Raw genomic sequence first — 26,937 nt, 5'->3', positions numbered from 1 at the left:
CCCTGCTGGGAGGTGGGAAAGAAAGGCAGAAGGATCATACTCTCTGAGCCCGGCTGCCTGGTGTTGGTCACTGGTCAGCATAGTGCATGGAGCTGCCCCAAACATCTCCTCAGTGCTGGATCCGGCTCAGTCACCCGAAGAAATGGAGCCACAGCATTCCACAGGGCCAAATATTCTATCTGGAGCTGTGTTTATTTGTGTTCTGAGCCTCCGTCTCCCTCTCTCCCCTCTTCTCCTTCCTCTCCTATCTCCTCCCTCTCCTTCTCTCCTATCCCTCTTTCTTCTTAAACAAAACTCAGTTCATGGTTACTTGGGATCTAGTATATACATTATTTCAATAACATACAATATTTCATGGCAACCAAATGAAATTCAAGTTAGAAACTCAAAGCAATGAAGACTCTTTGCCATTCAAATTATTCCCAGTGCAATGGTTTAAAACAGGCTATACCTTGAAGTGAAAAACCTCAGCCCAGGGGAGAGACCGGGAGGGTGGGGATTCTGGGAGATGCAGAATCCCTGGAGCCCAAGAAGAGTTCCACTCTGCACCCAACCTGGATGCAGCTGGCTAACTGTAACCTGGAGGCTGTACCTCAGGAGGGCTGAACCAGGTAAGGCACATCCTCACACATCCCTTCTTAACTCCCCTCTCTTGCCTTTAAATGTTTGGCCTCAAAGTAAAAAACTAATCAGAAAGTCTGCAATAGAGATAATATCTTGAAGCTTATTTTATTTTATTTTAGACAGAGTCTTGCTCCATCGCCCAGGCTGGAATGCAATGGCACTGACTCGGCTTACTGCAACCCTCTGCCTCCCAGGCTCAAGCTATTCTCCTGCCTCTGCCTCCCAGGTAGCTGGAATTACAGGCACATGCCATCACGCCTGACTAATTTTTGTATCTTTAGTAGAGACAGGGTTTCACCATGTTGGCCAGGCTGGTCTTGAACTCCTGACCTCAGGTGATCCACCTGCCTTAGCCTCCCAAAGCACTGGGATTACAGGCGTGAGCTGGCACCCAGCCTTCTTGAAGCATTTTCTCTTTGTATTCCTTTTCCTTTGTACATGCACAGAGCAGGCATGGGGAAATGAGTCTGCAGCAGCAGCCCCCACTCCAGACACGCATGTAGTAACAGGTGTCACTGGGTCTCGCTGACCGGCATCTGGACCGCAGAACCCTGTACCAACCTGAAAATGCTTCCTGACCATCTCGCTGCTGATGCCCAGGTGCCTCTGGCAGGCTCCAGTGTTGCAGAAGCAGCCAGTTCGCAGATGGATGTTGTAAAGACTGGCCATTTTGTCCACCTGCAGATTTAATGTAACATAGAATAAGCTGTTACCAATGTGCAGTTTTACTCTGAGAGAGCTTCATATCGGCATTTAGACCTCTGTTTCCTAATAATAAAATAAAGATATGAGCCTGGAATTGTCCTCTAAAATGCCACGATGTACCACAGGCTTGTTAAACACTGTATAAAATGTTTCAGTGAGGCTGGAGATGGTAGCTTCTTGGCATCAGCTGCATGGTTTGGACCACAGGGTAGGCCCCGTGAAAGTGCCGTTCCAAGTAGCCCCGCCTCAGCTCGCAGCCTGGACTCCACGTGTTACTGTGTCCATGCTGAGCATGATTGATTTGCTTTTCCCACTTTCTCCAACTTTGGGTTTAATCACGGAATTGCCATTCAGTCCAGCAGTTTCCACAGCTCTTTCCTGCCCTCTGGAGGCTCTGGGAAAGGTTGGCATTCACATGAGTCCTGGGGGATGTCTGCCCCAGCTCCTCCAGGCCTGAGTCAAGGACTCCATTCCCTCAAGGGCCTGGGGGCCCAGTGAGAGTCCTTGCCCTGGTGCTCAGGCTGACTTCACAGGAGGAGCCATTGAACTGCATTCAGGAAAACAAACACATCTTGCTCAATAGTTGAGCCTTTGAACTTTTCTCCCTGGGAAGTCACATATGGGGTGGCCAGAGGTCACTGTGCGGTCAGCCAGGGATCATGGCTGGACAATGATGCCTCCCACAAACTCTTATCAAGACAGGGCAGTCTTCACCTTGGCCGTCCCCTCTGGTGTGTCAGTGAGAAGAAGCCATTCTCTGGGTTGAACTGAGAGGCTTCAGATGAACAATTCTGTTTCTTCACTCTTGGCTAAGGGTCCGCTGGCATGCAGACCTGCTAGTGAATTTAGGAGTTTCCTGGCTCTGTGAGGTGAGTCCTGGCCACCCTACTGGGCCCGGCCAACTCCATCTCCAGCATCAAGTTTAGCTTCACAAGGCAACCCTGGGGAGACCCCTGACCCCCAGTCCAGCTGCCACTAGGCTGAATTAGAATCCCTGTGGCCCCCATCGCCCACTCCCCCGTATTCAAAACCAGTTACCTTTGTTGTGAAGCAGGCCACCAAAATTAGAGATAATAAAACAATCACCATTTTATGGGGCTCATGGCTACAGTGTGGGACGAATTCAAACAGGGCACGGAGGAGATATCTCCTCTCTGTCTTAAAATGTCTGGAGTCTCAGCTAGGAAGACTCAAAGGCTGGGAGTAGTTTGGCATCTGGGGGCTGAGATCATCTGGAGACTCCTTTACTCCTGGGTCTTTCTGGTCCCCAGGCTGGGAGGGCTCCAGAATTAGGATTGCCAGCCACAGTCCTGAGCTTGGCTTCTCTGTGTGACTTGGCATCCTTGCAGCATGCATGGCAGCCTCAGGGCACAAGACGGTAACTGACAGGGTAATTCCAGGCTCCAAAGCTAGTGTCCCAGGGAACAAAGCCAACATGGCAACGCCCCTTCTGATCTAGCCTTAGAAGCCATGCAGTGTCACCCTCCCAGCATCTGTTGGCTATGAGCGAGGCACAAATCAGCCCAGATTCTACAGGAAGACCCATGGATTCCCAGCCCTCCATGGAGGAGTGTCAAGCAGGCATGGCAGGAGAGGATGTGAGCAGAAGACGCTGTTGCAGCCACATTTACCCTTTGTCCTATTTCCCATTTGTGCATTGGTCTCCTCTTGCCCTCAGTCCTGGGGAATCCCACACAGGCCCAGCCTGTGCCCAGCCAGGTGAAGGAGGTTGTTTGCTATGGCAGGATGAGCACAGCATCACGGAGGACTGAGAAACCGGCCCAGCCACAGTACCCTGGAGGCTCCCAGCCCAGGAGCCTTTGTGCCCAACATTTATTGAGCACTTCCTTTGTCCTGGGTCCTGTGCTAAGGGATGTACATATTGTATCTCATTTATTCCTCATATTAACACTATAATCAGGGCATATTGTTATACCCATTTCACAGTCTTGGAGAGCTTAACTTGCCCAGGCTCACAGAGCCAGCAAGAAGCAGACAGACTGCAGAGTGACTTCCACCACTAGGATAATAAAATTAGAAACCTAGATATACCAAAACAAGAACCCAAAGCCTTCTCTTAGGAAGCTAAATTCTTTACACATCCCCTGAAGAAAAAGAGACAGCCAAACCCAACTGATTTTTCTGAAGGCCACCAAAATCCCTGTGGAAATTCCCATACCATGAAGTTCCCTGAACCTGAAAAAAATGTAACTGGACTTTCTTGAACTGGCACAGTTCAGTTAGTCATGCCTTAGCCACAGAATCCATTCACATGGTGAGCTTCCTCTACCAATGCACAGAGGGAGAACCTTGTCCTGTGTCCAGCCCCAAGGAAAGAGACAGATAGACAGATAGCCTCACATCCTGTTAATTCTTCTTCTTGGAGGCTTCTTTTCCACCACCAATCCCATGCCCCATGTGGCATGTGTACTGCCACAGCGCACACAGTACTTTTTTTTTTTTTTTTTTTTGAGACAGAGTCTCGCTTTGTCACCCAGGCTGGAGTGCAGTGGCGTGATCTCGGCTCTTGGCAACCTCCATCTTCCAGGTTCAAGTGATTCTCCTGCCTCAGCCTCCTGAGTATCTGGGATTACAGGTGTGCAGCACCACATTCAGCTAATTTTTGTATTTTTAGTAGAGACAGGGTTTTACCATGTTGGCCAGGCTAGTCAAACTCCTGACCTCAGGCGATCCGCCCACCTTGGCCTCCCAGTGCTGGTAGGAGGTGTGAGCCACCATGCCCAGCCACATTTACTTTCATTTCAAGAATAAAATTTATGTTACCAATTACCTAGAATAACATATTCAAGAAGGCAAACCTTTTGCCTCTGATGCATTTTCCACCTTACCCCCTACAAAAACATTTAAAATAATATGCTTCTTAGTGGCGTCAGGGCTGGTTCTGCCAGTACTGCCAGCTAAGGGCAGTGGGGGCAAGGGGTCTGCACAGCTGACATACTTGAGAGACTACCTGTGGCTGTACAGTATTTGCCCTTGAACACCAGTGAGAACCAACATATCCCCCAGAAGAATATTTCCCAAGTGTATTCTTTAGAAAGTTCATGGCTGTTCAGAAAAGTGGGGGAAAAGATTCCTTGGGAAATGAATTTTGTTTGGGAAATTTGGGGTTTAACAAATGTGGATTAACTCATTCTATGAGGCCAGTGTCATTTTAATACCAAAATATGGCAGAGATACAATGAAGAAAGAAAACTTCTGGCCAATACCCATGGCGAAAATAGACACAAAAATCCTCAACAAATACTAACAAATCAAATCCAGCAGCACATTAAAAAGCTAATCCAGCCAGGCACAGTAGTGCACACCTGTAATCTCAGCACTTTGGGAGGCTAAGATGGGCAGATTTCTTGAGCTCAGGTGTTCAAGACCAGCCTGGACAACATGACAAAACCCTGTCTCTACAAAAAGTACCAAAAAAAGCCAGGTGGGTACCCTACTGGGTATCTACCCAAAGAAAAAGTCATTAAATGGAAAAGACACATACACGCACATTTATAGCAGCACAATTCACAATTGCAAAAATATGGAACCAACCTCAATGCCCATCAACCAACAAGTGAATAAAGAAAATGTGGTATATATACACCATAGAATACTACTCAGCCATAAAATGAAACAAAACAATAGTCTTTGCAGCAACTTGGATGTAGCTGGAGGCCATTATTCTAAGTGAAATAACTCAGGAATGGAAAACAAAATATCATATGTTCTCACTTATAAGTGGGAGCTAAGGTATGAGGATGCAAAGGCATGAGAATGACAAAATGGACTTTGGGGACTTGGGGAAGGGTGGGACGGGGGAGGGATAAAAGATGACATACTGGGTACAGTGTGTACACTGCTCAGGTGATGGGTGCATCCAAATCTCAGAAATCACCACCAAAGAACTTATCCATGTAACCAAAAACCACCTGTACCACAAAAAACTATTAGAATAAATTAGCTGGGCATGGTGGCATGCACCTGTAGTCCCAGCTATTCAGGAAGCTGGGATGGGAGGATCACTTAAGCCAGGGAGGTCAAGGCTGCAGTGAACCAAGATTGTACCACTGCACTCCAGTCTGGGCAACACACTGTCTCATAAATAAATAAATAAAAAGAAAAAGGAAAAAAAAAAAAGCTAATCTACCAGAATCAAGTAGGCTTTAGTCCTGGGATGCAAAGATGGTTCAACATACACAAATCAATATATGCGATTTATCACATAAACAAAACTAAAAACAAAAACCACATGATCATCTCAATAGACACAGAAAAGGCTTATAACAAAATTCAGCATCCCTTCAGTTAAAAACCCTCAACAAACTAGGAATCCAAGGAACATATGTCAAAATAACAAGAGCCCAAGAGCCATCTACAACAAAACCAGACGCAACATCATACTGAATGGGCAAAAGCTGGAAGCATTTCCCTTGAGAACTGACATAAGACAAGCATTCCCTTTCTCACCATTCCTTTTCAACACAATACTGGAAGACCTAGCCAGAGAAATTAGACAAGAGAAAGAAATAAAAGACATCCAAACGGGAAGAGAAGAAGTCAAACTATCTCTCTTCACTGGTAACATAATTTTATACCTGGAAAATTCCATAATCTCTGCCCAAAGGCTCCTCGAACTAATAAACAACTTCAGTAAAGTTTCAGGATACAAAATCAATGCATGAAAATCAGTAGCATTTTTAAACACTGATAATGTCCAAGCTGAGAGCCAAATCAAGAATGAAATCACATTTACAGTAGCCACAAAAAGAATAAAATACTTAGGAATCCACCTCACCAGGGAGGGTATCTACAATGAGAATTACAAAATACTGCTAAAAGAAATCAGATGCCACACAAATGGAAAAACATTCCATACTCATGGCTAGGAAGAATCAGTATTGTTAAAATTGCCATACTGCCCAAAGCAATTTACAGAGTCAATGTTATTCCTATCAAACTACTAATGTCATTTTTCATGGAATTAGAAGAAAAAAATTCTAAAGTTCATATGGAACCAAAAAAGAGCCTGAATAACCAAAGCAATCCTAAGCAAAAAGAATAACACTGAAGGCATCTCACTACCTGACATCAAACTATACTACAAGGCTACAAAAATCAAAACAGCATGGTTCTAGTACAAAAACAGACACATAAATCAATGAAAAAGATTAGAGAACCCAGAAATAAAGCCATACACCTATAACCATCAGATCTTTGACAAAGTAGACAATAACAAGCAATGGAGAAAAGACTCCCTATTCAATAAATGTTGCTGAGATAACTGGCTACCCATACACAGAAGATTGAAACTGGACCCTTTTCGTTTACCAAACAAAAAACCAACTCAAGATAGATTAAAGACTTAAATGTCAAACCTCAAACTATAAAAATCCTAGAAGAAAACCTAGGAAATATCATTCTGTACACAGGCCTTGGCAAAGACTTCCTGATGAAGACTCCAAAAGCAATTGCAACAAAAGCAAAAACTGACAAATAAGGCCTAACTAAACATTGAACATCTGCACAGGAAAAGAAGCTATGAACACAGTAAACAACCTATAGAATGAGAGAAAATATTTGCAAACTATGTGTCTAATAAAGGTCTAATATCTGGAAGCCATAAGGAACTTAAATCAACAAGCAAAAAACAACCTCATTAAAAATGGGCAAAGAACATGAACACTTAACAAAAGATGACATACATATAGCATACGTAAAAATGTTCAACATCATTAATAATGAGAGAAATGCAAATCAAAACCACAATGAGATGCCATCTCACACCAGTTGGAAAGGGTATTACTAAAAGTCATAAAATAATATATGCTGGTGAAGCTGTGGATAAAAAGAAATACTTATACACTGCTGGTGGGAATGTAAATTAGCTCAGCCACTGTGGAAAGTAGTTTGGAGATTTCTGAAAGAACTTAAAATGGAACTACCATTGGCCAGCTGTGTTAGTTCATGCCTGTAATCCCAGCACTTTGAGAATCTGAGGTGGGTGGGTCACATGAGGCCAGGAGTTTGAGACGAACCTGGCCAACATGGTGAAACCCTGTCTCTACTAAAAATACAAAAATTAACCAGGTGTGATGGTGCACATCTGTAATCCCAGCTACTTGGGAGGCTGCAGCAGGAATTTGCTTGAACCTGGGAGGCAGAGAATGCAGTGAGCGAAGATTGCATTACTACACTTCAGCCTGGGCAACAGAGCGAGACTGTCATGAACAAACAAACAGACAAACAGAACTACCACTGAATCCAGCCATCCCACTTCCTTAATTAAATTACTGGTGTATACCCAAAGGAATATAAATCATTCTACCATAATGCAAATGCATACATATGTTCATTGCAGCACTTTTCTCAATAGTAGGGACATGGAATCAACCTATATTGATGATTGATAAAGAAAATGTGGTATATACACACCATGAGATACTACACAGCCATAAGAAAATGAAACCAGTCCTTTGCAGCAACATGATGCAGCTGGAGGCCATTATCCTAAGTGAATTAACACAGGAACAGAAAACCAAATACTGCATGTTTCTACTTATATGTGGGAGCTAAACATTGAGTACACATGGCCACAAAGAAGAAAACCACAGGCACCAGGGCCTACTTGAAGGTGGAAGGTGGGAGGAGGGAAGATTGAGAAACTACCTATCAGGTACCCATGTAACAGACATGCACATGTATCCTTTGAACCTAAAATAAAAGTTGGAAGAATGCCAGGCACAGTGGCTCACATCTGTAACCCAAGCATTTTGGGAGGCTGAGGCAGGCAGATCACCTGAGGTCAGGAGTTTGAGACCAGCCTGACCAACATGGTAAAACCTCATCTCTACTAAAATACAAAAAGTACCAAGGCATGGTGGCACAGGCCTGTAGTCCCAGTTACTCAGGAGGCTGAGGTAGGAGAATCACCCAATAGGTGGAGGTTGCAGGGAGCTGAGATCATGCTACTGCATTCCAGCCTGCGTGACAGACCAAGATTACATCTCAAAAAAGAAAAAAAAGTTGGAAGGAAAAATAAAATGAAAATAAAGAGCCAGGTACCTCCCTCGCCCTCTCTCTTGCTTCCTCTCTGGCTGCACATTTGCTTTCCTCCATGGGTGGAAGCAGCCTAAGGCATTCAGTGATGCCCAGTCTTCTAGTCAACAGAACCATGAGCCAAATAAACCTTTTTTCTTTGTTTAAAAAAAAAAGTTGGCTAGGTACAATGGCTCACACCTGTAATCCCAGCACTTTGGAAAGCCAAGGCAGGATCACCTGAGGTCAGGAAATCGAGACCAGCCTGGCCAAAATAGAAAAACACCGTCTCTAAAAATATTTTTTTTAATTGTACTAAAAATAGAAAAATTAGCCAGGTGTGGTGATGTGTGCCTGTAATTCCAGCTACTCTGGAGACTGAAGCATGAGAATTGCTTGAACCTGAGAGGTGTTGGTTGCAGTGAGCCAAGATCATGCCATTGCACTCCAGCCTGGCTAAAAGAGCAACTCCATCTTAAAAAAAAAAAAAAAAAAAGTGGATGCAGATGTAGTTTCAAGGGAAACCCAGCATCATCTTCCAGACATTCAACAATCAAATCTGTTCCCCACAGAGCTGCTCTGGAAGGGACCTTTGGTTCCTGATGTTTATCTGTGACACCCTGTCTGGTAACTACCTACCACCATGCCTGAGTGCTCAGTGGACATTTTAGTGGACCAGGAAGTGAAGTGAGAAGCTTACTCAACTATGGCAAAGACCCAACCATTCCCTCGCTGTAAGCCACTATGAGCATTTTTCATGGGTATATCTGTAGAAACTACTTTCAGCCAACCCACCACATCCTTTGAATTCACGAGATGCATAAACTAAGGTAGAAATAGGGCTTCTGTGATACTAAATGATGATTTCAGCTTCTCATAAGAAAGGGTTTTGAGCTCCAAACTATCCAAACAAAAGGTGGTAACAAGCCCTGATTTTATGGGATGTTATAATATGGCCTGGCACATCACTGGAACCAGTGGACTCTGGATGACTCTGGATGTGAAATGACCTCAGCCAGTGTTCTGTCTGCACTACTTTCTGTATATACTATAGGATATACAGAAGTGTCTCCCCTGCTGCAAGCTGTCAGGTGTCCCCTTCCACTGCATTCAGAAGAACTGGCCTCTTTCCTCCTACTTGAAAGTTACCACTTTTGGCTGGGTAAAGAGGGCTGAAAAGCAAGGGTGAATGAGGGTGAAAAGGCCTGTGGCTGAGGGCCACGTGGCCTCTTCAAAAGTGTGTGGACTTTGTCACACAGCATTGCTCTCATCTGGAACTCAGATGAGTTGTAACCAGGTCGGCAGGATAAAAAGAAAACCCACCTGGGAGTAACCAATGATGTTCCCTTTGTCATCCAGCACATTAAAATTGATGACTGGACCCTGAACCTCAGGGCTGCTGAAGTCAGAATCGCTGTAAATCCGCACCACAGGGGCTCCGTTGGGGTACTGGAGAGAGGACAGAGCCTCGTAGGTATACTGAACCAAGGTGAAGGTGTGCTGCTTGATATTCTCCATTCCACCTCAAATCAATCATGAAACACAAGAGAATCATGAGCTTTATGTAAATTCACTTTTTTTTTTTTTTTTTTTTTTTTGAGACAGGGTCTCGCTCTGTCACCCAGGCTGGAGTGCAGTGGAAGGATCACGGCTCACTGCAGCCTCAACCTCCTGGGCTCAGGTGATTCTCTCACCTCAGCCTCCCAAGCAACTGGGACTACTGGCATGCACCACCACACCTGGCTAATTTTTGTATTTTTTGCAGAGATGGAGTTTCACCATGTTGCCCAGGCTGGTCTCAAACTCCTGGGCTCAAGTCGTCTGCCTGCCTCAGCCTCCCAAAATGCTGGGTATACAGGCATGAGCCACCACACCTGGCCCCATTAACTCACTTTTAAGAAAACAAGTTTGTTATAACTGGCAAAGCTGGACCTCACATTAATGATTTTAAATGCATGTAAGTAGTGGATGGTACTGCCCTTATGACAAATGTTTAGGTCTTCAGTAATGAACAACAGAATTTCTCTATAGGCATTCCTGTCATCCTCTTTTTTTATATAAAATGTGACTTAAATATTTAGATATTCAGACCCTTTGGTAACAGATCACAAAATGTACAATTTTTTTCTCTAAACAAATTTTTGCTGTTTTTATTTATGAATGTTTAAATCATTTTAACACTACACAAAACAATGAAGAATGCATGCTTCAACATGAATGAACCTTGGAAACGTGCTAAGTGAAGCCAGATGCAAAAAAACAAATGTTATATGATTCTATTTATATGAGTTACCGAGAAAAGGCAGATCTACAGAGACAAAAAGTAGTTCCAAGGGCTGAAGGGGGAGGAGGGAATAGGGGAGTTATTGTTTAATGGGTACAGAGTTTCTGTTTGGGATGATAAAAAAAGTTCTGCAGAAAAATCAAACACCACATATTCTCACTCATAGGCAGGTGTTGAACAATGAGAACACATGGACACAGGGAGGGGAGCATCACACACTGGGGTCTGTTGGGGAGGGCGAGGGGAGGGACAGCAGTGGGTGGGGAGGTTGGGGAGGGATAACATAGGGAGAAATGCCAGATATAGGTGACGGGGGAATGGAGGCTGGAAATCACACTGCCATGCATGCCTATGCAACAGTCCTGAATGATCCAGACAGGTACCCCAGAACCTAAAGTACGATTAAAAAAAAAGTTCTGGAAATAGACAGGGTTGATGGTGGCTCGACATTGTGAATGTACTTACCATCACTGAGTTGCACACTTAAAAATAGTTAAAATGGTAAATTTTATGTTATGTATATTTTACCACAATTTTTATGTTTTTTAAAAAAAGGATCAATTATGTAGGAAAAAAATCAGGGCTTGCCATCTTGTGGACTGGTACAGTCAATCTTTGTATTCAGAGGTGCCCAGCCCTGTTAGACTCTGTCACTTGAAGTTTGGGGGCGCTGTTAATATCTTTGCTTGGAAAGTGCTCACTTCTCAGTGCCTGTCTTTATTGACTCCTCCCTTTGTCCCGGATCATGCCCACTCACCCCGTCTGCCTTTAATATTGGACTAAGGCTAAGGAACTGAACGATCCCCTTCCTGTGATAAAAGAGCACTGGCAAAGAAAGAAAGCATGCCTCACATGAAGACTATCAGTTGGGAGCTCATGGTTAGGCATCAGTATGATCTGGGTTAAATCCTAGCCCTCTTGGTTTCCAGCTCCCTGGCCTGGAAGGCATTTAACCTCTCTGAGCTCATTCATAGGCAGAGTTCCCCCATGGGGCACTGGGGAGGACCCAGAAAGGCAAGAGCAGGTAAAGGCCTCAGGATCTGTAACCATTCCCAGGGCCCAGGGAGGCTCTTCCATTCTGTGAAGCTAGCAATCTCCTGATTTGGAATGTCTTCTACCTGTTAAAATGTTATTTTAGCTGACAAAACAAAAAACAGTCCAAAAAGCCCCACCTCATTCTCTTGCTCTCTGAAGTAGCTTTGAAATTACTTGGAATCAAATATAGCTGCATGGAGTGCCAGTCATGTCCACAGACTCTGTCTCCCTCATCTGAATCACACTTGAGCCAGGGCCCCCTCAAGGACACAACAGGAGGAAATTTTACATGGTTAGAAACATCCACTGACCTGTGAGGCGCTCTAGGGTGTCAAATCCATGTTTTAGCGCGATCACATCAAGGAATGAGATAGTGCCATCTTCAAATCTATAACCACAGGGTGAGGAGAACAGGTCAAGCTGTGGCCAATGCATTTCATGTGCATTTTATGGTATATAATGTGGTTTAGATTTTAGGCTTAGCTGTTCATATGACTTGGCTTTGTGTCCTCACCCACGTCTCATCTCTAATTGTAATCCCCAGGTGTCAAGGGATGGACCTGGTAGGAGGTGATTGGATCATGTGGGTGGTTTCCCTCATGCTGTTCTCATTTCATGATAGTGAGGGAGTTCTCACAAGATCTGATGGTTTTATAAATGGAAGTTCCCCTGGGCTCTTCTCTGTCTCTCCTGCTGTCTTGTGAAGAAGATGCCTGATTCCCCTTCCACCGTGATTGTAAGTTTCCCAAGGCCTCTCCAGCCATGCAGAACTGAGCCAATTAAACCACCTTTGTTTATACATTACCCAGTCTTGGGTAGTTATCTTTACAGCAGTGTGAAATTGGACTGATACAGCTGTAATCTATTAATACCTTCCCTCTGCTATCTTATAAAACATTGCCCTCCCCTTCAGGAGAAGGGGCTTTGTACCCCAAGACCTGTCTGGCTGCCTCTGACCCTGACCCACTCTGCAGTTTTCTTGGGCTGCTTTAAATTTCCTAGGGTGGCCAGGTGCAGTGACTCATGCCCGTTATCCCAAAACTTTGGGAGGCCCAGGTGGGAGGATCACTTGAGGCCAGGAGTTTGAAACCACCTGTCTATGCAACATAGCAAGACCCCATCTTTACAAAATATTTTTTAACTAGCTAGTTATTAATTAATTGGTAATTACATATTGATAAAATACTTAATAGATTCTTTCTTAGAATAAAGTAGGAGTTTTTTGTTTCTATCAAGGGATGTATTTCACTGAATTATAAAATACACAAAGTTAATAACACAGTCAAGGTGCCCATTCAATAAAAACTTTAGGTTGAGTATTAAATCTCTTGAGTTCTGGTCCTAAGTTTCTAAGGAAAAAAAATGGCTGATAATGGTAAATAAGTATATTCAGCTTTCTAAGAACATTGGTGTGTCATCTGTTGTAAAGTCAACTACCTGAATCAAAGGAAAAGGTCTGATCCCCCCCAGCCCAACCATACCCTGGCCCCCAGTGAGCTGCCCCACTTCTCTTGGCCTTCAGGGGCCCTTAGTGGCCAAATTAAATTTGAGGCATCATTTTGTTCTGCCTGTAACTTACATTATGTTATGCCTGGCATTCTTTTCTCATTTGGTTCTACTACACGGTAAATTATCACACTTGGAGTCAAAAGGTTTTAGATGCGCATTTCTGTCTTAGAAGCCCCCCAACTATGGACAAGTCCTAAATAAAAGAGACATTAAATAGCCTCCTAACCTTGATCCCCATCATTCTGATGCATCACCTATGTTAGCTTTAAAAGAACAATATTATCATTTCTACTTTACAGAAAAAACATGAGGTACAGAGAACAAGTTACACATCCCCTCACTGCTGTGCTGCGGAGGAGTGGGAACTCACTCCCCTGAGGTCCAGCCACAGGCCTACACAGCTAACATTGACTCTATTGTCAAGACCATGGCCCTATGTGCAGGACCCTTGAGACTGTGTGGGGTCCCTGGGGGATCTAAAGCCCTTCCCATCTAGGCCTGAGGCCTTCTATGGCCCCTGTAGGTGATTAGTTGCCTACCCAAACCTGTGTCCCCACTGTTGACCCAGCAGAACCCTGGGTCAGCCACCATTTTCAGCCTTGACACACTCAACCTTACAGGTCTCAGCCATCGCCATCTGAAAGATTCCTGGGTATAACCCACACCACCTGCCCTTGCAGCCTGGGGAAGAGGCATATACCAACCACCCAGGCAGAGGCCTCTGGCATTTGAGGGCAAGTGACAGCCTGCACCCAGACTCCTCCATCTGTAACTCATTCACGGTGGGGCTCACAGAGGCTGCTAACACTGCCACAAGTCTGGAGGCCTCTGCTTTACCCAATTCTTCCTGCTAAGTGCCAGGCTGAGCTGATCCCAGCTGCTGGAGAACCAGCTATGCTGTCAATGTGTGGGCAGACTTGCTCCAAACGGTGCCACCTTCTAAAGCTATTGTTTCAACTGCTGCAACCTCTTGTCAGTACTGAGGGCAAAGACCTGGTAGCTCACCCTTGAGGGACTCTCACCTCTCCTGTATGCAGTGCTTAGCTGCAGGCCCCGGTCCTCTCACAGCTCTGGAGAAGCCCTCAAATGGGAGCAGAGTTCACTGAACCACCTGTGTCACCTCCAGCCAACCATTGCCTCCCAGATGTGAGCCCTACCATCAGCTGTCCCTGCAAGCAACCTGAATTCTCCTGAGCCCCAAAGCGAGACCTACCCCTTGCAGAATCCTCCAGGGGAAACAGACCAGCCCCCACCTTGCTAACTCCTCTGGTTTCTCCCCTGTGGCAAGGTTACCTTTGAGCCACCGACGGCCTCGGGATGTAGAAGTCTTCTCCCGCTAGGTAGGCAGAGGCCGTGCCTCCTCCAAAGTATGTCTTCCTCAGTAGAGGAGCCACACGATTATGGACCAGCAGAGCCCCCAGGCCTGTAGGGAACCCGAAGATCTTATAGAAGGAGATGGGGACAAAGTCGGCCTGGTGAACTGACAGATCCAAAGGCGAGGTGCTCACGTAGGAGGCTGCATCAAGCAGCACAAACCACTTCCCAAGTGTGCTCACAGGGCACAACCACCCAGACTTGATCTCTTCTATCCAGGACAGGGGGTATCTGGCTCCAGAAAAGTTACTCTGAGCTGGGTAGCAGAAGAGATGAGGCAACTTGCAGTCTGGGTCATTGGCTGAAGCACGACGTTCCTTTGCAGACCACAGGTCCTCTGGCCTGACTGGGGTGGACATGACATTCATGGCCATGGTCACGTTCCTCATGCCCACTACAGAAGTGTGGCTGTCGGTGAGGTAACAGAACTGACTCCCACTGCTCTCTGGGCCCTGGGGCACCCACGGAAAGGCCTCTGCCACCAGTTTGAGAGCAGCCGTGCTCCCGGCAGTGAAGATCACACTGTAGTCCTCTGCGGTGGTGTGGAAGTACGCCAGGATTCTGGAAGAAGCACAGCATCCCCGCAACCCCCGGATCTCAGGCCCAGTGCTGAATGTTTGCAGGCTGTTTTATTTCTATTAACTATGACAGCTCTACCTTCATGGCTAGCAGAAACTCCAGATAGGCTTTGTCACAGCTGTGAAATTAGGGCAGGGGCAATGGAAGCCGTGGGAATGACTTCCAGTTGGCAAAATCCCCTTAACTCCCAAATATCACTGGATATCCCCAATTACATATGAGAAAAGGCCACAATAAACTTAATCAGAGTTGATAATACCCTCTCTCCTTGGTGCTTTCTACCTGCTCTAACATAACAAGGTTTAAGTAGTAATCAATCTGTTTACATTGCTTTTAATTTTGGCAACCCTAATAGCAAAACAGTATCACTTTCAAGTTTGAAATAACTTGAAATTGTGTTAATAATTCTAAGTACCACCTGGAAATTATTTGCCAGATACTATTATATATAGAAAGTATAGAGAGCTATTTAACATACAAATTCTAGTTAAAAAAAAAAAAAGGGAAAAAGACAGGAAGAAAACAAGATGTCTAATAAAGCTTCTTATGAAAAGGAAAACCAGAGAAAGAGTACTTTTCTTCTTTCTGTAAACAAGACCTAGGCTCCTGGGTCACTCCCTGTCACTCTGTACTGCAGTGTCTCTGGAGCCACACAGAACAGCTGTGTGCACCTCACAGCCACCCAACAGCCACCCACCTGTGCATCTCATCTGCCCCACACCGTACCTACTCCCCGCTGCCTTCCTGAGCTCTGACCCTGATGTTTGTCATCATGCGTGCACTGCCTTTTAGCCTACTGTGATCCTCCTGAAACCAACTCAGAATCTTTGTGGGATGCAGGCAAGTCCTAGGAAGGAAGACGGTCCACCTAGGTATGCCCAGTCAGGCAGGTGTCCCTGATGCTTACCTGTAGCGCACCTGCTCCACAGTGTCATGGGTGAGCTTGCTGCTGATGTTCTGGCTGTGAGGATTACCTGGCAGATTATAAAGACAAGGCCACCAAGTCACTACTTACGGTCTCTTCTTTTGTGTTCCTTCCAAACCTACTTCCCCAGTTTCTCAAAAAGCTCAACATAAAACTATCATATCACCTAATAATTCTGCTCCTAGATTTCTACCCCTCAAAAGTGAAAACTTATGTCCATACAGACTTGCACGTGAATATTCATGTAGCTTTATTCAGAAAGCCAAATTCTGGACATAACATAAATGTCCATCAATGGGTGAACAAACAGACAAAATATGCTATGTCCATAAAATAAAAAGTGATTTGGCTTTTTGCTATCTTGCTCTGTCACCCGGGATACAGGGCAGTGGCATGATCATAGCTCACTATAATCTTGAAATCCTGGGCTCAAGGGACCCTCCTGCCTCAGCCTCCTGAAGAGCTAGCACCACAGGCATGTGCCACCACACCTGGCTAAATTTTTTAATTTTTGTTTTTTGTAAAGATAAGCTCTTGATATGTTGCCCAGGCTTGCCTCGAACTCCTGGGCTGAAGTGATCCTCCTACCTTGGCCTCCCAAAGCACTGGGATTATAGGCCTGAGACACTGTACCTAGCTGGCAAATTTTATGTTTTAAAAAATAAATTTTAAAAACCCTCTTCTCACTAGTAAAACCAAATAGGATCGGGAAGAATATTTTAGAGCTGGAAGTCAGCTCAAAAGCAGGCCAGTGCAAGAATCTGTTCTCCAAGTTTCAGAGAGGTGGCCAGTGGCTTTGTTCATTAACTCCAGAGAAGGCAGTAACAGCCTCAGGAGGCTGCCCTTTTCTCCAAGCATGAGGCAGAGCCACGAACGCAGCTTAATCTAAGTTCCCATTTACTGTCCTGCAGATCCCACCCCCACTACTGGTACTATTCCTGCAGAAATAACTGATCCTGGCCTCCAAATACGTGAAGGGGGCCACTGTGCAGCCCTTAGCCACCTACTCTCAAGGATAAAGGCCCTCCTCCCAATTTCACTCTTCCTCTTAACTTCTAGTTTTGCTTCCTTCTCGGTATCCCCACCAAGTGTGTCCCAGAATATTATGGTCTCCCTCAAACTTAACCCCCAGACAGGCCTTGGTAGGGCCTGACCTATAAGGCTGGGCACCAGCAATTCTCAGGAACTACATGTGCTCATTAACGCAGGCTTGGCCCTTTTGTTCTAGATGTTTTTGTTTTTTTTTTCTCCAAAATACACTGAAAGATCACACTGGATTTCTGCCCACTGCAGCTACTACATGTTCCGTTTCCACATTGCTAGTAACCTGTGGGAGCTGGTAATTATCCTCGTTGCCTCTCCTCTGCTTGGCTTTGGCGTTGTATCATTAGGACCACCTGCACCCTCAACTCTGTCATCTCTCAGGCTTTCCCACGGTTATGACTCTTGCAAAGGTCAAAGAAGGAGAATTGCAGGTCTCTGCAAATTGCAGATTAAAATCAGCATAAATCTCTCCTTGGCACCTTCCCAGAAGACTGTTTACCAGATTTAAATATCTGCTGGCTGCCCAGAGCCAAGATCCAAACCCCTTAATGTGGAATAACAGACCTATTCTGAATCAAGGCACTCTGATGGAGGCTAGGGCTTGGGCTCTGGAGCTAAACTGCCTGGAAAGCAAGCTTCTAGCTCCCCTAAGCTCCAGTCTTTCCTGAGCAGCCTCACACTAGTTACTTGCCCTCTCTGGGCCCTATTTCTTTATCTATAAAACAGGAGTGATACCAGAACCTATATCTCTTTGGCTGTTGTGAGACTGAAGAAAGAAAGCTCATAACGAGTACCTGGTAAATGTTTTTTATCGCTATTCTCATCACAAATACTACAATTGCTACTGCTGCTATGATTTCACATTTTCTTTCCAAGGTATGTGTAGATCATGCTGTGCTGCTAATAAATGACACTGATGACTCTCCATTGTTCCTGCAACAAAGATCAATCATCTACAACTCTGCACTGGTTTCCTCTCCCATTCTCCTTCCCTCCCTCTGGGTTCCTGGACTGCTTCCTGAAACCACTACAGCATCTTAGCTCAGGTTGTTACCTTGCCTGCTCACACTTCTCCTCCTCTTGTCTGAGTGAATTCTGGCTCATCCTGCAGCAACCAGTCCACTCTACTCCGAAGGAAGCTTTCCCTGACATGCATAAGCCAAGCCCACTGTCACTGCAGACACAGGCTGCCCTGGAACCAGGCAACTTTTGTCCATCCTTCACACAGTTGGTAATCACATTTATTTGGAGTTTACTTAAGATCTTGTCTTCCAGGACTAGACCACAGTGTCCAAGAAGAAAGGGACTGTGTTTATTTTGTTCCCATTGTAGCACTGTGCTCCACACACCATAGTGGCTCAATGCAGTTATGGAGTGAATGACTGAATTAACATCCCTCTTGCAACCCCACCCTCTGCACTGTATGGGGTCACTCACCACCACCAAACGCAGCAGCTTTGAATCTCTGTGCCCTTCCTGACACTGGCCCCTTCTTCTGGTAGTAACCTGTGTGTCTGTCCCTGAGCCAGCTCCCTCCATTTCAGCCACACATGTACAATACAGAATGACCCAGAGTGCTTGCCTAGCCTCTAACTGACATTGGGCTTATTCAGCTTTTTATAGTTAGAAGAGTCACGGTCTATTAATCCAACATTTAGTATACATAGGTATATCAGCTTCATGTAGTTGACTAAAACTCATTTTAGGCATTTTCTTTACCATAAATGTTTTCCGTGAGATCACTAGTGAAGCTTTCAAGCTGGCTCTGGGAGAACAAGGTGGCGCCTGCATGGTCAAGGTAGACAGTTCCTGAAAGAAAACATAAAATAAAGCTGCAGGTTGTTTCTCATCAGTCTTTCAGTCCTTTTACCTGACTCTTGTTTGGGGAAGCCCAACCAATGCCCTCTAACATGTGTAGACCTAACACCAGGCCACTGACTTCCCTGAGCCTCTTGATATGTGCCTCTTAATCCAAGTGTAGGCATGAGCGGTGGAAGGACTGCACTTCTAATGTTGAAGGATCTTTAAATCCCTGAGAAAGCCCTCCTGATCAATCAGCTCCCTTCACTCTTATGAACCTGGAATAGAATCCCACACAGAGAAGGAGCCCAGCAGACATTTGTGATGAACTGCGGCAAAGCTGTTTCACATTATGACTCATACCCTGTTCTGGAGGTTCTGGAAGGATTCCCTGAGGCAAGAGTCCCGATCCTACTTTCCCACACTGCTCTGCACCCTTCAACCTCAATGCAGCAGGGAGAGCTTCTGAGAATACAAGGAATGCAAATGATCCTTCCAGCCTTTCTCAGAGAGAAATACAAATTTAGATGAAAATGAGATACCATGGTTTACTGATGAGTTTGGCAGAGATCAGAGGTTGGATACTTCCCTGTGTGGATGAAGGAGTGCAAAACAAGCTCACATGGCTGGTAGGAGCGTGCACAGGTACACCTTCTTCACACTCAGCAATGTGGCAACATCAGTTCATGCTTTAAAATGTCCACAACCTTTGACCTAGCAATTCCTCTTGCAGGAATTAATCTTATAAATACCCACGTTTTTGTGGAATGACACAAATATAAGAATATTCAGTGAACCATTCCCTGCAATAGCAAAAGATTAGAAACAACTTAAATGTCCATCAATGTGCATTTAAAATAAAGAAACATTGTACAGCATCTAGTAAGTACTGACATGAAACAAACTCTAAGATACATTTTCAAGTACATATAATGTGAAGAAATCCATTCATTCACTTATGAAATATTTTGTTTTGTGTAGAATGGATTGTTTGATCACAGCTTTATTGAGATGTAACATAAAATTCATCAAAGTATACAATTCGGTGGTTTTTGACATATTCGTAAGTTATACAAATATCACCACTAATCTTAGAACATTTTCATCCATCCCCAAAAGAAATCCCATTCCATTACCAATCACTCCCCAATGCCTCCAACCCTAGCCCTTGATAACCACTAATCTACTTTCTGCTCCTCTAGATTTGCCTATTCTGGACATTTCATGTAAAAGGAGCCATACAATATGTGGCCTTTGGTGTTTGACTTCTTTCACCTAGCATGTTTTCAAGGTGTGACCATATTGTAGCATGTATCAGAACTTCATTCCTTTTATGGCAGAACAGTATTCCACTGTATGAGTATACCACATTTTATTTATCCATTCATCTACTGAGGAATATTTGGGCTGTTTCCACTTTTGTGTATTACACATGATTGCTCCTGTGAATATTGGCATACAAGTTTTTGTGTGGCTGTGTTTTCTCTCATTTGGTAGGTTGTCCTTTCACTTTCTTGATGGTGTCCATTGAAACATACAAGCTTTTTTAACTTTGATAAAGTCCAATTTGTCTATTTGTGTTGTTGTTGCCTATATTTTTGGTGTCATAAGAAATTTAATTCAAGGTCTTAGTGATTTTTGCTTACGTATTATTCTAAGAATCTTTTAGCTCTTTCACATTTAGATCTTTAATCCGTTTTGAGTTAATTTTTGAATGTAGTATGAGGTAGGGGTCTAAGTTTATTCTTTTGCATATCAATATCTAGTTGACCCAACATCACTTATTTAAGAGGTTATTCTTTCCCTCATTGAATACTCTTGATATCCATTGAAAATCAATTAACCATAGATGTTAGGATTTATTAAATCAAAATTCTATTTTATTGGTCAATATGTGTATACTTATGCCAATACCACACTGTCTTCATTCTGTAACTTTGTAATAAGTTTTGAAAGTTAGTGTGACTCCTCCAACTTTGATCTTTTCTTCAAGATTGCTTTGAGGCCAGGAGCAGTGGCTCACATCTGTAATCGTAGCACTCTGGGAAGCCAAGGTGGGTAAATCATTTGAGGTCAGGAGTTCAAGATCAGCCTGGCCAACATGGTGAAACCCCATCTCTACTAAAAATACAAAAAATTAGCCAGGTGGTAATGGCACACACCTGTAACCCCAGATACTCAGGAGGCTAAGACAGGAGAATCACTTGAGCCTCAGAGGCGGAGGTTGCAATGAGTTGAGATTGCTCCACTATACTCCAGTCTTTGTGACAGAGTGAGACCCTGTCTCAAAAAGAAAAAAAAGATTGCCTTGGCTATTCTCAGTAACTTGCATTTCTATATAAATTTCAGGATCAGCTTGTCAATTTCTGCAAAAAGGCAGCTGTATTTTTATAGGAATTGCATTTAAATCTGTATGTCAATTTGAGAATTATTGCCATGTTAACAATATTAAGTCTTCCAACCCATCAATACAGGATATCTTTCCATTTATTTTAGTTGTCCTTCATTTATTTCAATGATGTTTTACAATTTTCAGTGAATGTCACACTTCTGATAAATTTTTTTCTGTGTATTTGATTATTTTTGATACCTTAGGAACTGTTTTCCTGATTTCATTTTCATAGTATCTATTGCCAATGTATAGAAATTGAACTGATGTTTGCATGTTGACCTTGTATCCTGTGGCTTGGCTAAATTTGTTTTTAAATTCCAATAGTTTTGTGTTTGGATTCCTTGAAATGTTTTATATATAAAATTACATTATTGGCAAGTAGAGATAGTTGTGCTTCTTTCTAATCTGGATCCCTTCTGTTTTGTTTTCCTGCCTAATCTCTCTGGCTGGAGCCTCCAGTACAATGTGGAATAGAAATGGTGAGAACAGACACCTTTGTCTTGTTTTAAACTCAGGATGAAAGTTTTCAGTCCTTTACCACTAAGAATGATGTTAGCTGGGCAGGGGTGGGTGGGGGTGGTGGTTTGCAGACGATCTTTATCAGTTGGCTAATTTCTCCTTCATTCCTAGTTTATTGGGTGTGTTTGCATTCAAGAACTACTTATTGAGCATCTACTATGTGCCAGGCATTGTTCCAAGTGCTGGGGACACAACAGTGAACAAAATAGAAGCTAGCATGATAATGACAGAGAAAGACCTTAAACACAAATGATGGCAGGTGGTGAAATATATGGCTCACTTGTGTTTACCAAAAAAAATGTAAGGGCCAGATACCGTGACTCACACCTATAATCCCAGCATTTTGGGAAGCCAAGGCAGAAGGATTGCTTGAGGCCAGGAATTTGAGACCAGCATAAGCAACACAGTGAGACCCCCATCTCTATAGAAATAAATAGCCAGCCATGGTGGTGCACACCTATAGTTCCAGCTACTTGGGAGGCTGAGGTGAGAGGATAGCATAAGCCCAAGAGGTCAAGGTGGCAGTGACCTATGATCACGCATTCCAGCCTGGGCGACAGAGCAAGTCCCTGTCTCAAAAAGTATGCACATGCACACATAAATATAGACAACCACTGGAAAGATACACAAGACATGAGTAACAGCAACTGACTCTAGGTAGCCACAGTGGCTGCAGCTGGAGTGAGAGGGAGGCTCCCTGGTGATTCTTCACCTTCCTTTGGCAAGTTTTGAATCTGATACCATTAAATGTTATATGAGTGCATTCTCACATTGCTATAAAGAACTACCTGAGACTGGGTAGTTTATAAAGAAAAGAGGTTTAATTGACTCACAGTTGCTGAGGCTGTACAGGAGGCAGGGCTGGGGAGGTCTCAGGATACTTTACAACCATGGTAGAAGGTGAAGCAAGCACATCTTCATATGGTGGCGGGGAGTGGGGAGAGAATCCACTTGTGAAGGGGGAGGTGCTTCACTCTTTTTTTCTTTTCTTTTTCCTTTTTTTTTTTTTTTTTTTTTTTTATTTGAGAGAGAAGGTCTTGCTCTGTTGCCCAGAATAGAGTGCAGAGGCTCAATCTGAGCTCACTACAACCTCCACCTCCTGGGTTCAGCCTCCCAAGTAGCTGGGATTACAGGCATGTGCCACCACACCAGGCTAATTTTTTATATTTTTAATAGAGATGGGTTTTTGCCATGTTGGCCGAGCTGGCCTCCCAGAATGCTGGGGTTACAGGTATGAACCACTGCACCTGGCCAAAGAAATAATATACATTTTTTTTTTTTTGAGAGAAGATCTCACTCTGTTGGCCAGGCTGGAGTGCAATGGCAAGATCTCAGCTCACTGCAGCTTCAACTTCCTGGGCTCAAGCAATTCTCCCACCTCAGCCTCCTGAGTAGCTGGGACTTCAGGCATGCACCACCACACCTGCCTAATTTTTGTATTTTTTGTAGAGACGGGGTTACACCATGTTGCCCAGGCTGGTCTTAAACTCCTGGGCTCAAGTGATCTGCCTGCCTCAGCCTCCAAAGTAGTGGGATTACAGGTATAAGACACCATACCCACTTTGTGCTACTCACTTTAAACAACCAGATCTTGTGAGAACTCACTCTCATGAGAACTGAAAGAAGAAATCCACCCCCTTGACCCAAGCACCTTTCACCAGGTCCCTCCCCCAACATTGGGAATTAAAATTCAACATGAGATTTAGGTGGGGACACAGAGCCAAATCATGTTAAATGTATGACCTAGTCTAAAAAGATACTTTTAAAACAATGTTTGCTTTTACTAAAGATTCAGAAATACAAAGGTACCAAACCAAAAGAAAGGCTTTTGTTCACCCAGGCATCAAGGCCACAGGTGAGACCTGGAAGTTGCTGGGGACCATCTCACACTGTGCCACAGTCTTCTGCAGGTCCAAGAAGCCACTGGAGAAAAAAGGCTGCTTTGGCTTTGGGTCCAACAGTTAATTTTGCAGGAAAAAACAAAAGCGTGGGAAATCTGTGTGAGATCAGCCATATATGTAATATTAGGAGAAGGTCAGGCAGCATAGGGGTTAATGGTATAGAATCCAAGTCAATCAACCCAGACTTGAATCTTTCCTCCACCACTAGCCATTCTGGCCCCTGATCCTTCATCTGCAAGATGGGACAACGGTTAAATGAACTGGTATATGGCAGTACCCAGTCCAATGCTTGAACACAGGAGTAGCTGTTATGAGAAGCAGGAAAATGGTCCCAAAGTTAAGTGGCATCAGACCTTCTTCAAGAAAGAGAATTCCAGAGTCAAGTCTAGGTCATCCCCCTTTAGTTCTCATTCCAGCAGGGTGAGTAGTCATCATTCTGCATGAAGGCTGACACACATCCATATGTTCGATATGGTCCCTTCACAAAAGCAAGGAAGTTCCCCTCCAAATAGTTAGATAACACATTTCAGCACTTAAACCTTAAGTATTTAATTATCCTGAGCTACCACTTAACCAGAGAAATTCTCAAATTGGCAGAAAAACTTCATGAGGGGAGAGGAGGAGCGAGGAAGACATAAAATTATTTTGGTTTTTTTTCCTGCCCTTCTAGGAGAAAAACAAGTGGACATGTTCCAAGACTCCCAGCAGTGGGAGGGGCGTTAGGTTAGTGCACAAATCTCCGCTTCAACCATAGTAGAGAAAATACGAGGAACTTGCATTGAATAAATAAAAGATGCCCACGACCAGGCACAGTGGCTCATGCCTGTCATCCCAGCACTTTGGGAGGACAAGGCGGGCAGATCAGGTGAGGTCAGGAATTCGAGGCCAGCCTGGCTAACATGGTAAAACCCCATCTCTACCAAAAATACAAAAATTAGCCAGGCATGGTGGCACGTGCCTGTAATCCCAGCTACTCGGGAGGCTGAGGCAGGAGAATTGCTGGAACCCAGGAGGCAGAGGCTGCAGTGAGCCGAGATTGTGCCACTGCACTCCAGCCTTGGTGACAGAGCCAGACTCCATCTCAAAAAAAATGATGCCCACAACACTACCACAAATACAGTAAGCAGTATTCTGAGGGCCAGCCTGGCTGACACACCCCAATTTTGCATTTGAGGGAAAAAGTGCTGTTCTCTGAGGGACAAGAATAAAACCAGGAGGGGACCAGAATATAGCTCTACTTTCCCAGGGTAGCATTGAGGGAAGAGGTAGGTCAATAGTGGGAGTGAGAGATCACAGCTGGAGGAGATTTAGGGGATTAAGGAGGCGTGGTGCTGAAATGATTACTCAGGCAGCCTTTAAAACTTGCTTCAAAGAATGGAGAGCCTCCCTCCCCACCACCTGTGGGCATTCATAGTATCCGTCTGTTTCTCAGTCGTAGGAAATTTCCATAATTAGCAGTTGAGAAAGAGAACAGGAAAGCAGAAGGGTGAGGAGAGGTGATCCTGCGACAGGGAAGGATGAGGAGGGAATAGAGGCTGGCAGAAGGCACCCCGCTCTCCCTCCTGACTCCCTAAGAAGCCAGAGGAGACACATAGGAGGCCACAGTCCTCACAGCTCCCAAAGGGAAAACATAGTTAACCTCCACAACACCAGGAAGTGACCCAAAGCGCTGAAATCAGCTACCCGAGTAGTGAAACCTAAGTCGTGGTTGCTGTTCTGCCCCGAGCAAGGGGAGCAGTCACCAGTTGTTCATCACGACAGAGCAGGTGCCCTGTGCCACGACGTGCCCACTTCACCTGCAGACCCTCACTGACCGCCCGGCACGCGGCTCTGGGGCTCAGTGAAGCCCTGCACTCAAGGTCTCTGGCACAGGGATGAGTCACAAGCTTGGACGCTGACAGCAGAGGGCCGGGTGGGCCAAGGCCAGATGGAGCTTGATTTGCAAGTTCATCAGCCCTTTCCTCTCTGAGGAAAGGCACGATGTGATCTTGGTCCTCTTATCCAATTTACAGGCTTGCCCTGTTCTTAAAGGTGAAATTGCACTGTTTGCTAATTCTCCTAGTTCCCCAGCGAGGTGGAGGAGCTCACAGGGATTGTTCTGACGCTGCAAGAGTGAGGAAAATGAGGTTTCGAAAATCAAAACTGAATACGGGCTACCCCAGCAGAGTCTGTAGCGCGCAGCCTCGGGAGGCCCCTGCCAGGAGGCCCTGGCCTTTGGATCCCAACCTGGCGCGCCGGCAGAGGAGCGGTCCTAACCTGGCGCTAGAGGCCCACGCGCCGCTCCTACCCGCTGCGGACATCCGAAGGGTCACGGCCGCTGGACATGCTGTCTTTGGCAACCCCGGCCCCAGCAGGATTTTTAGAGTGAGGAGTTTCCCACGAGGGAGGGCAAGGACCATCGAAGCCCTGCTCCCGGAGGGAGGGGAAAGGGGCACAGGGCTAGGTTGGTCCTGCCCACTGAAAAGTCCGAAAAGTAAGAGCAGGAAAAGTCTTGGGGCTGCTGGCGGGACCTCCGGGAGCCGCGTCTGCGAAGCAGACGCCTGGACGCGTCCCTCCTGGAGTTTCAATTCAAAATGCGCCCCAAATGAGGTAGCCCCCAGGAGCAAAAGCTCCGTCCAAGTCGGTTCCTGAAACCGCGTGTCCCCCACGCCTGCCCGCCCACCAGCCTTACCTGCCAGGCGGCCGAACTCGCGCGCCCGCAGCTCGCGCAGGCTGCCCGGGCCGTAGCCGTAGGCCAGCGGCGGCGCGCTGGGATCCCAGGACCTCGCGAAGGCCCGCAGCTCCCGCCCCAACTCGGCCGCTGCGCCGGCCATGGCCCGGGGTTGTCCATCCAGGCTGGCCGGGCCCCGGACTTGCGCGAGGGCGGCCCACGGCGACTCCGCCCCTGCCTCGCCTCCTCTGCCGCCAGCCTCCAGCCTCTCGGAATCCGCACCCCAGGTGTGGCGCCCCGCGGGGCCGGCCTGTGAGCAAATGCCAGGACTTTCACCTCTGGCCTGCTCTTTCCCAACTGGGCGCGGGAGCGGGTGTCTGCTTTTAAACAATCTCTCGATGGGTCCTATGAAGATGTTCCCAGACTCTTGGAATGCCAAGTTTATTGCCATGCCCCGCGGAAAGGCCGGTGGAAGAAGCAACAAGATGCTCCTTCGTGCTCGGCCTCCTGGAACCCCGCGACCCTCCTTCTCGCAGGGCTCCTGGGACCCTCACCCTC

The 26,937-nt window shown here is 45.5% G+C and overlaps 1 protein-coding gene across 2 annotated transcripts in view; it reads right to left on the bottom strand.

Annotated features, from left to right (window-relative positions):
• MOCOS (molybdenum cofactor sulfurase) overlaps positions 1–26,561 on the bottom strand; it is a 79,082-nt gene extending 52,521 nt beyond the window's left edge. For both annotated transcript variants that reach the window (XM_002757174.7, XM_035270892.3), the window contains exons 1-7: positions 26,401–26,561; positions 18,837–18,926; positions 16,056–16,122; positions 14,489–15,130; positions 11,998–12,074; positions 9,691–9,890; positions 1,186–1,302 (exon numbers count right to left, since the gene is read on the bottom strand). In XM_002757174.7, the coding sequence (XP_002757220.5) occupies positions 1,186–1,302; positions 9,691–9,890; positions 11,998–12,074; positions 14,489–15,130; positions 16,056–16,122; positions 18,837–18,926; positions 26,401–26,542 (1,335 nt within the window). In that variant the 5' untranslated portion in view covers positions 26,543–26,561. The remainder of the gene's footprint in view (positions 1–1,185; positions 1,303–9,690; positions 9,891–11,997; positions 12,075–14,488; positions 15,131–16,055; positions 16,123–18,836; positions 18,927–26,400) is intronic.
• Positions 26,562–26,937: the final 376 nt, after the last annotated feature.

Source organism: Callithrix jacchus, chromosome 13 (genome assembly GCF_049354715.1).
Source record: "Callithrix jacchus isolate 240 chromosome 13, calJac240_pri, whole genome shotgun sequence".
Lineage (NCBI taxonomy): Eukaryota > Metazoa > Chordata > Mammalia > Primates > Cebidae > Callithrix > Callithrix jacchus.
The sequence above is the reverse complement of the archived record's forward strand: the minus strand, read 5'-3'. Positions and strand labels throughout refer to the sequence as shown.